This window comes from Sander vitreus, chromosome 13 (assembly GCF_031162955.1).
Source record: "Sander vitreus isolate 19-12246 chromosome 13, sanVit1, whole genome shotgun sequence".
Classification (NCBI taxonomy): domain Eukaryota; kingdom Metazoa; phylum Chordata; class Actinopteri; order Perciformes; family Percidae; genus Sander; species Sander vitreus.
Genome location: NC_135867.1, coordinates 7,856,864 through 7,866,857, shown reverse-complemented (window position 1 = coordinate 7,866,857; position 9,994 = coordinate 7,856,864). Strand labels below are relative to the sequence as shown.

The window sequence follows — 9,994 nt, the reverse complement described above, 5'->3', positions numbered from 1 at the left end:
TTAACAAGCATAATACTCACTGCTTAAGGGTATAAGTAGCACAATACTCAGTTCTTAAGGGTATAAGTAGCACAATACTCAGTTCTTAAGGGTATAAGTAACAGCGTCTCCGCCATATGTGGCGGCTGCCAATAATAGCAGATATGGCACAGTACTTTGCAAGTTGTTCAGCCTTCTTTTTGGCCATCCCAAGTTGTTGCAGCCCTCTTACCACACACACACACACACACACACACACACACACACACACACACACACACACACACACACACACACACACACACACACACGGGTGGTGCTACTGTACCTGAAAAAGGGAGGTAATGTACCTGGTAATCTTTAATACATAGTGATTATGTACTCTTTTATTTTATTAGGATTAAGGGAACACAGCTGATCCTGCTGCCCCTGATTAACACTAAATCAATCATGCTTATTTTTTTAAATAAGAAAATTTAAAATAAGAGAATTATAAAAATGTGAAAAATTCACATCTGTAGGCTAGTAGGACATAAGTGGTCTGGGACAAAATGCCTTGAGGGCATCTTCCCCCACGCACATTATTCTATAGTGCAATTTCTTAGTAGCCTAAGTAAAATAAAATAAAAAATACAATGATCTCTGAAACTAAGACCATATAAAGTGTTAAACTACAAACTATAAATAACTCATCTTTAGGCTTTGACTTATAGCTTCCTCAACTCACTTCACTAAAACTCAACTCCCAACATTATCTGAGTAAAAGCAGTATGAAACACACCAGTATATTGTCAGCTATCAGGATGGGGTGTGCCAAACCTGAGACCAGCTGATAGTGCTGCTGGTTACATTAATTTCCCAGAAAATAGTAACTGCTTTGTATTAACCAGATAAATGTATAGTGTGTATATATACACACACACACACACACACACACACACACACACACACACACACACACACACACACACACACAGCCTGGATGTAGCCTACACGCACACAAATTAGTTGTGGCTTGGAAAAAAATAACTAACAGCAAAATCCAGAGAAAGTGAAATTCTCAGTATTAATTGTCCTATTAATACTGATTAGCCTACAATAGCCTATACCTGCAGGTATGTGCATATGTGTATGTGCAGGACTCTGTTAAAGACTTTTTATGACTCTGTGGTTGCGTCCGCTATCTTTTATGCAGTAGCCTGCTGGGGAGCTGGGAGCTCAGAGAGGGACCGGAAAAGACTAAACAGACTGGTGAAGAGGGCTAGCTCTGTTGTGGTCTGTCCTCTGGACACCATAGAGGAGGTGGGGGAAAGGAGGATGTTAGCCAGACTGACATCAATCATGGGCAACACCTCTCACCCCTTACATGAGTCTGTGAATTCCCTGAGCAGCTCCTTCAGCAGCAGACTGCTGCACCCTCAGTGCAGTGCAAGAAGGAGCGCTACCACAGGTCACACCTTCATTCCAGCAGCAGTCAGACTCTTTAATACAACATCATAATGTAGCACTGCTAACTGTTTCTGAGCCATCTCTGGACAATATTCTGAACTATGCATATTTATTTGTATATCGCTCTTTGTTACCTCCAACTGTGCAATATGTCATATCTATTCACCAGCACCTTACTCATCTGTATATCTGTGTATATGTATTGTCTGTTTATATAAGGGTGTTTAGTGTGTAAATATGTCTGTTTTTGTATTACTATTATTATTATTATAACTGATTCTATTTTCTTGTTCATATACTTTATGTATATTTTTTTCTTTCGCCTATGTCTACTTAATGTGTATTTGTGTTATTCTGATGTGTGTACATAGTTTTTCTTTTTTCTTTTGAGCTGCTGTAACACAGGAATTTCCCCAGTGTGGGATTAATAAAGTCCATTTTATCAAGTCACACAACACTATACCTCCATCTGGTGGTCACAATTACAAATGTGTAAGCTTACGAAACGTTTTTGTTGGCACATTCATTCCAAACTTCTTTAAAGATGTGGCAGTTTTATGCCGTCTTACGTATAAACAGAGATACAGATATCCAAATTGTAATTAAGTTCTTTTTCAGATATTCAAGGAGACACTCGTAAATTCGGCACACATAAAATCCACCAACAAGCTCTCATCGATTGAACATTCAATTCAATTCTTTTGTAATTGGTTTATGGTTTTAACCTATACACTGATGTTATTTGGCTTCATGTTTCGACACGTTTGGTGGATTCTCCTGATGATAGTGTCTTTTTTATTTATTTATTTATTTAAATTTTTTTTCTTCTTTTTTTTTTTTAATGTTATGATGGGCGGTGCTAGTTTAGAAACACTCTTCTCTGGATTCATCACGGTTATATTTCCTGCAGGGATCCTACAGCTGAGAGCCTCCTATCTTGACTCGACTGAACATCTGAAATGGAATTAAATGGTAAAATCGCAGTAGTGACTGGAGCAGCGCTGGGGATAGGAAAAGCCATAACAGAGATACTCCTGAAAAATGGTGCCAAGGTAACGTTTGTTTGTGTGATATTGTGGGTAGACGGGTCACTTCAGTAGCCTACACGGACCGTTTTGCATATTGTCTATATTAGGCTATCTTCCAGCTTTTGAACCGTGATGCATTGTTCAGTGAAAGAAAACTTCTTATGGAGTCATTTTGGTCTGGAATTAAGTCTTTTTAATATGTTTATTTGCTCAAAACATCAATTAATCAAATTTTGCCAGAAATGTTTTTACAGATTGTAGATTGTTAATACGCTTCCGTAGTGTTGGGCAGTAGCCCAACACTACGGAAGCGTATTAATATTCACAATAGGAAAAAACATTTAGACACCTTATCTCGTATAATTTTGAGAAAAGATCTCGTAATTACGAGAAAATAACTCATAATTTTGAGAAAAAAATCTCGTTATTAAGAAAAGATCTCGTAATTATGAGAATTTTAAACACCTGGTTCGTACATTAAAGTTTGAGCACAAGCTCATTGTGGATTAAAAAACATGTTTCATCTTTTAAGACACAAACAACACATGGCGCAGGCCTACTTGCTTCCATGGCATCAGCTACCCTGAAACCTTCACACAAAAGAGCTGTTTTCTGTTGTTTTGAAAATGCATTTATCTCATAATTACGAGATAAGATTTTTTTTTTTCTATGGTTAATGTAATATGCTTACGTACAACACGGCTTCAACTCGAAAATGCATCTATCCATTTAAGATGAGCTTCATGCTGCGAATGTCCGGTGCTTGGTAGGCTACTTTATATAGACAATACACCAGTGTAGGCCTACTGTGTTGTCTATATAGAGTACCAGCTGTAATCAATCTGTTTTTACCATTTGCTCCCCATAAAATTTGAACAGAAAGCCTGCTTTACAAACTGGAGGAGTGAGGTTTGGAAGGGTTGGGCATTTAGGATGCAGAGGGAATGTGAAACTGCTTTGTTGTCCATTGTTTTAAATGTGCTCTCAGATCTTCCTTTTCAGCAGGTGGATAGCATTTATTAAAGGTGAGATGTCCACCATATTCATATCAGTAAAGGTCTAGATATGTATTTGAGGTGTATATGTGAAGATAAGTCTTTTATAGATCCCCAGAGGCTAAATTCAGGTGTTGTAGCAGCCAGAAAGCCAGAAATAACTACAGATAAATGGAGAAAAGTAAAAAAAAAAAAAAATAGATCATTAGAAGTAAATAAAATAAGAATAGAATTACATGTGCAATTAACTTCAAAATTACAACAGCACCACAAACTACAGCCACCAAAATGATCATGAAGTTGAATCAAGACACAGCAGTTTGAACAAAAAAACGGAACAGTTTAACTAGGGCTGTAAACAATGATCATTTCCATTGTCGAATAATCTGTTGAGTATTTTATCGATAATCGATTAGTTGTTTTGGTTTTTAAAAAGTCAGAAAATGGTTTTAAAAGAAAAAGTCAATCAGTGTTTTCCAAAGCCCAACACGTCGTCAAATGTCTTGTTTTTTCCACAACTAAAATGTATTTAGTTTACTGTCATAGAAGAGTGAAGAAACTAGAAAATATTCACATTTAGGAAGCTGGAATCAGAGAATTCTTACTTTATTTCATAAAAATGAGGCAAACCAATTAATCAATTATCAAAATAGTTGGCGATTCATTTAAAAGTTGACAACTAATCAGTTAATCTTTGCAGCTCTAATTTTAACCTTCATGTAGGTAGGATTTATTCCCCGACTGTTGTATTAGACTGTATTAGTTTTAGCTAGGTGTACCAAATAAACCTGAGTCTCTGTATCTGATAGTCCTTCACCTGCACAGGTAGCTCTCCTGGACGTGAATGAAACGGCAGGGAAGAGTTTGAAGGAAGCTCTGGACAAACAGTATGGACAGGAGAGGACTTTGTTCCTGAACTGTAATGTTGAATCAGAGGAGCAGCTCAAAGGTAACAGACACAGACAGACAGACAAACAGACAAACAGACAGACAGACAGACAGACAGACACTTAAACACAGTATGGAAGTGGGGGAGGTATTGAAGAGAGGAAAACAGCTGCGGTCTGATATATTTAAATAAACATGCCTAGAAACACATTAAACTAATAAATCCCACCAGGACCTTGTTTGTCAGATACCAGAAAGCCCACAAACTCAGGGACATTTTGTCTTCAATTAAACCAGATGGAATTTAATCCCAGATTAGTTTGAGTCATACAGTTACATTAAATATAGTTAAGAGCGTGAGCAAATAAATTCCTAAGACTTTATATGGTCACGTCAACAATAGGGAAAAGAAAAACCCACTGGCTGTAACGTATTAATAATGAAGGGGAGGTTCAGGGTGTGTTGTTTTGTACGCTCAGATTCAGAAGGCTCAGTTCTACTTTGTGTGGGAAGGTGTGGAAAAAATAAAATTTTATAACATTTACTTGACAATATTGCGAAAAATAAGCCTAGCAATCTCTGGCAATCGACTAATCGATAAGCTGGCTAATTGATGCAGCTCTACAGTGAAGGATGCTACATAGTAGGCCAAATAAGGGAAGGAGCTCAACCTGGTCATGAAATAAAAAAGTTAATTGTTCCTTTTTCTGCTCTTAAGCTGCCTTTCAGAAAACTGCAGACAACTTTGGAGGAATAGACATCCTGTGCAACAATGCTGGCATCTTGAATGAGACCACATGGGAGAAAACGGTCTCCATAAACCTCGTAAGAAGAAGAGAGAGTAACAGACTGCATCTGGTTGCGATTACCCCAGTTACTTTGTACCTGGTTGCACCACTCACACACGGGAAATGACACCATAACACAATAATTGCAGTGTTTCATGAGTCACTGTTTGCACCACCGCAAACGGAAACATTTACATGTTTTTTTTTTTCAGCAGTTCAGTTCAATTTTATTTATACTAGTGCAGTGCCTGTTGAAAATGTGCCTGTTTAGGAAACGGGCCGATTGCTTGGCCTGTGGTATTGCTGCTTCATATGCAACTCCCCTGTATACCCTACTACTAACTTACTGATTTACCTGACAGAGAACGTTTCACAAAATATCACAATGTGGAGTAATCAGACATTAGCATCATGGACTCATGAATACTGCAGCTCCTCAAGAGCCAAGTAAAGTTCCTGGGTCTAGCATTTCAACTGCCGGGCAAAAATAAACTGGTTAGCCAAGTATAGAGAGAGAGAGAGAGAGAGAGAGAGAGAGAACCACTGGTCTGACTGGCTTGTTTTCTATGTGAGGACTAAAAACACAACACACCACTCCATGACAAAAGAGTGTGTGTGAGTGTTAAGGTTGTAAAGCGTTCTGCATGTGGCATGCAGGTTACTTTCCCACCAAACACGCCCCCAGACACGGACAATGATGTGACTCAAAAACAGTGTCTGGTAGCGTGCCTATAGGTGGCATCACGCTCTGTCTGCCACTTGTTGTCTGTAGCTGGTTGTGCTTTGCATGTGTTGGATTCTGAAACGTCCTTAAATTCGGGAATTGTCATTTGTTTATTCAAAGTCAAAGACAGTCCAAAGTAGTGCTACTTTGTACATTTTTGTGGGTCTGAGGTGTATGTCACATTTTAGCTGCCAAAGTGCTCACTCAGTGTGCAGTGTGAGAGGGGGAGTGGCCAGCGGTTAGAGCAGCAAAAGACAATGTGTGCTTCTTTTACCTATAACTGTATCTTTTGCATTTCTAATCCAAGCAATGTCAAACGCACTTACTCGTGCCCGTAGCAAGACACCTCAAGTTTGAAATCCATCGGACTAACGGTTCGAGAGAGATGCGCGTAACAGACACACACACACACACAGACAGACACGTTCCTGCAATTTATAGAGAGCACATTTAAAAACAACCATAGTTGACCAAAGTACTTAACAAGCTTTAAAAAAAACACCAACAATACACAATACAAAATAACCAACAGTAGAAAAAAAAAAAAAAGGACAAGGTGTCAAAGCTGAACTTGAATTGAAAACCAACGAATAGTAGTGGGTCCTAAGCAAGGACTTGAATGTTTCAACAGTCCGAGATGTTCTTATATTAATAGGTAAAGTATTCCAGAGGGTTGGAGCAGCCACTGCAAAGGCTCGGTCACCTTTTATTTTTTAACCTGGATCTGGGCACATCGAGGAGCCTCTGATTGGAAGACCTCCGTGCTTTGACAGGTGTGTGGACATGTAAAAGCTCCGATAAATAAGAAGGCGACAAGCCATTTAAAATCTTAAAAACAAGCAATACAATTTTTTTTAAATCAATCCTGAAACTGACAGGAAGCCAGGGAAGCGTGGCCAAAACTGGTGGTCACACTTTTTGGTCCCGGTCAAAATTCGAGCTGCTTCGTTCTGGACTAACTGTAACCGACAAAGGGCTGACTAACAGTTAATAGAAGGGAAGACATTGACAGTTGAATTTAGCAGCTTTTACATTCAGCTTCATCTGTTTCATTTCACAAATTTTGGTACACAAAGGAAACACTAAAGTATTCATGGACAGAAAAAAAAGGGATTTCTGATGTCAACACCAAAATCAAGTATCAAAACAAGTATTGTATGTTGTAGGTGGGTGTTATCAGGGGGACTTACCTGGCTTTGGAGCACATGAGCAAGTTGAGTGGAGGTCGGGGAGGGGTCATCGTCAACACTGCATCCATGGCAGGTAAGGCCCACAATGTACTGCATAATGTGTTTGTTTGTCCGACAAAAGAAAGCTGCATTCTTTGCACTTCGAAAAAATAAAAATAGTACAGAGAGTTGATAGTTTCTTTACTATGGGAAAGGTATTTATGATGACATTATTTGCCATTGTTCATCATACCCCAACCGGCACCGTCAGACACCGCCTACCAAGAGCCTGGGTCTGTCCAAGGTTTTCTTCCTAAAAGGGAGTTTTTTCAGTCGCCACTGTCGCACTTACGCATTCATGCGTGCTCTTGGGGAATCACTGGAATTGTTGGGTCCTTGTAAATTATAGAGTGTGGTCTAGACCTACTCTATCTGTAAAGTGTCCTGAGATAATTCCTGTTATGATTTGACACTATAAATAAAATTGAATTGAAATTGAATTATTTGGAAGGTTATACAGACAGTTGTAGTTCTGATTAATTTATGAATTTATGCTCTTGTTTGTTCATAAAGCATTCCTAATTTAATGTATTGCTCATAATTACTGTGTTTGCCTTTTGAGCAATATCTTGGCCCAGGTCTCAACATTGTTGCATGAACATAAGAGACAACGTAGAATAGTGTGCATCCCTCAGGTTATTTAATCATGAAGCCAGATATTGACTTGATATAACCCACATCCTGCAGGTCTCGGTCCTCTACTAAGCTGTCCTGTCTATACGGCCACTAAGCACGGAGTGATCGGCTTCACTCGAGCCATGGCGGTAAGAATGGTTTTACAAAAGAAATTCCAGGAAGATTAAGAAAACGTGTAGCTACAAGAAGTCATTCATTCATTCATTCATTCATTACTTTGTTTTTTTTACAAAGTGTTGGACACACATAGGTGTGGGAATCATTGCAATTGATACTTTACATACTCTATATGCTTTTATGTCCTGACATATTTTGGGTCAAAAGCTATAGGTAACGTGTGCTACTTTCTTATGAAAAGCTGAGTCATTATGCACTATCTGGTTTTGTATATTACAGGTTGAGTGAGGCAGCTTTTTCCTTTAGTGCCTCTGACATTTGAAGCTTAATTGTGTGTATGTGTGTGTCTTTTACTAGGCTGCCTCTACCGCATCAGGTTACGGTGTGCGGTTCAACGCCCTTTGCCCAGGTTTCGTCCAAACTGACCTTTTCACCACAATCTCATCCAGACTGGGACAATTCTCCCACCTGGCTGAAGCAACTCAAAAATTAGTAGAAAAGTTTGGGCTATTAACGTGAGTCTTTACACGCTCCATTAAATCCATTACACAGTTTGTTCTGCAGCTGGTTAACCTGAGGTGCTGCAACTTAGACTTCCATTCACTATAAAACTAATTCCATCATTTTTAGACCCCTCGATGACATCATATAATACACGTTAAAGTTCATTATTGTGACCATGAGAGATACTGTGTATTACATATTCATTGAAGTCACTGTACCTTTTGATTTCAGTGTGTCTGAGGTAGCAGAGTCCCTCCTGGAGCTGGTGACAGATGAGACAAAGAATGGGGAGGCCTTCCTGATGTTCCCGCAAGGAAAGAAATACGTGACTTTTCCTTAATTCTCCTCGTAGCTCTCTGCAATTACAAACCATGTTTCTCAGTGCTTCAATGTGCAAAATAAAAACTATATGCCTCAAGTGCCTTTGTGTACAGCATACAAGGAATATGCAGCGAAAATATCTTAAAAGTAGTCAATACAATGTACTGTACATGGGAGGTCTAAAAGCTGTAAGCTTTTCTTTCATTCAATTTGCTAATAGTTTAGTATATCCATTTTATTCTAGGGCCCAAGGTTGCCTTAAAAATGCATTGAAAACAATATATGTATGTATACAGGTAATAACAGTGAAACAGTTTTAATAATGCTGACTTATAATAATTGATTTTGCTAACTGCAATACCTGTGCACAAGTGTGTCCTTAAACATTTCAGTGTTCAACAGACCACTGGATCAACACATGTCTGAGTTCAATTTGGGTATTTGTAAGATTTCTGTGACCTGCTTTAAAATCCAGAATGTCATTTTTATGTATTGACCATTGGGAGTCACTATTTAACTGATAAATGTGTCCATTGTAAAGGCTCAGTTCATCCAAATGACCCTACAACTTTTTCTTCTTTTTTTCACTTAGCACTATGTGTAATTCCTGCTCATTTCTAATTCATGATATCATGTAATTCTAGTATATCGATAATAAATGCATTATTGGTTTATATATTTAGGTTTAATACCACATTGTAAAAATCATTACAAATAAAAGTCCTGCATTCAAAATGTTACTTGTGTAAAAGTATAAAAGTATTGGCAACAAAATGTACTTGTGTGTATTTGTATTGTATTTACAATGTATTTGTAACAGTCTTATTGGATAATACGTTTTTGATGTATTAATACGTAAACGGTACTTTAATGTAGTAGCTGGTCGACGTGGTGCTAATTTTAAATACTTCATATACTCCTGGGCAGTTCAATCTACAATAATGCATCATAAACTGGTCACATATGAAAGTATCTAGTAACTATAGCTGTAACTAAAGTAGAGTAAAAAATACATATCTGAAATATAATGGAGTATGTATAAGTAAGTAAGTATAAAATGGCATAGCATAAAATTGTAATACAAAAATTGTTTACATAAGTAAAGTACAAGTACCTCAAAGCTGTACATAAGTACTTGAGTAAATGTACATACTCCCCACCACTTTCAACAATAGAGCACAGTTACAAAACAGTACAGATCACAGGTAGTTATAGGATTATAATATACTCAGCAAAAAAAGAAACGTCCGGTCACTTTCAACTGCTTTTATATTTTAAGCAAACTTAACATATGCAAATATTTGCATGAACATTAAAAGATTTAACAACTGAGACA

At 37.9% G+C, this 9,994-nt stretch overlaps 1 protein-coding gene across 1 annotated transcript; it reads left to right on the top strand.

Annotated features, from left to right (window-relative positions):
- Positions 1-2,302: 2,302 nt before the first annotated feature.
- Positions 2,303-9,432, top strand: LOC144527708 (15-hydroxyprostaglandin dehydrogenase [NAD(+)]). The gene is made up of 7 exons (XM_078265927.1): positions 2,303-2,480; positions 4,277-4,400; positions 5,058-5,164; positions 7,018-7,114; positions 7,768-7,844; positions 8,191-8,348; positions 8,569-9,432. The coding sequence occupies exons 1-7, from the start codon at positions 2,388-2,390 to the stop codon at positions 8,675-8,677; spliced, it is 765 nt and encodes a 254-aa protein (XP_078122053.1). The 5' UTR covers positions 2,303-2,387; the 3' UTR covers positions 8,678-9,432.
- The last annotated feature ends 562 nt before the right edge of the window (positions 9,433-9,994 follow it).

Coding starts and splice junctions, on each gene's coding strand:
- LOC144527708 (XM_078265927.1), top strand. CDS start 2,388: ATGGAATTAAATGGTAAAATCGCAGTAGTGACTGGAGCAGCGCTGGGG. Junction 4,401..5,057: donor ATCAGAGGAGCAGCTCAAAG/GTAACAGACACA, acceptor TCTGCTCTTAAG/CTGCCTTTCAGAAAACTGCA. Junction 7,845..8,190: donor GCTTCACTCGAGCCATGGCG/GTAAGAATGGTT, acceptor GTCTTTTACTAG/GCTGCCTCTACCGCATCAGG.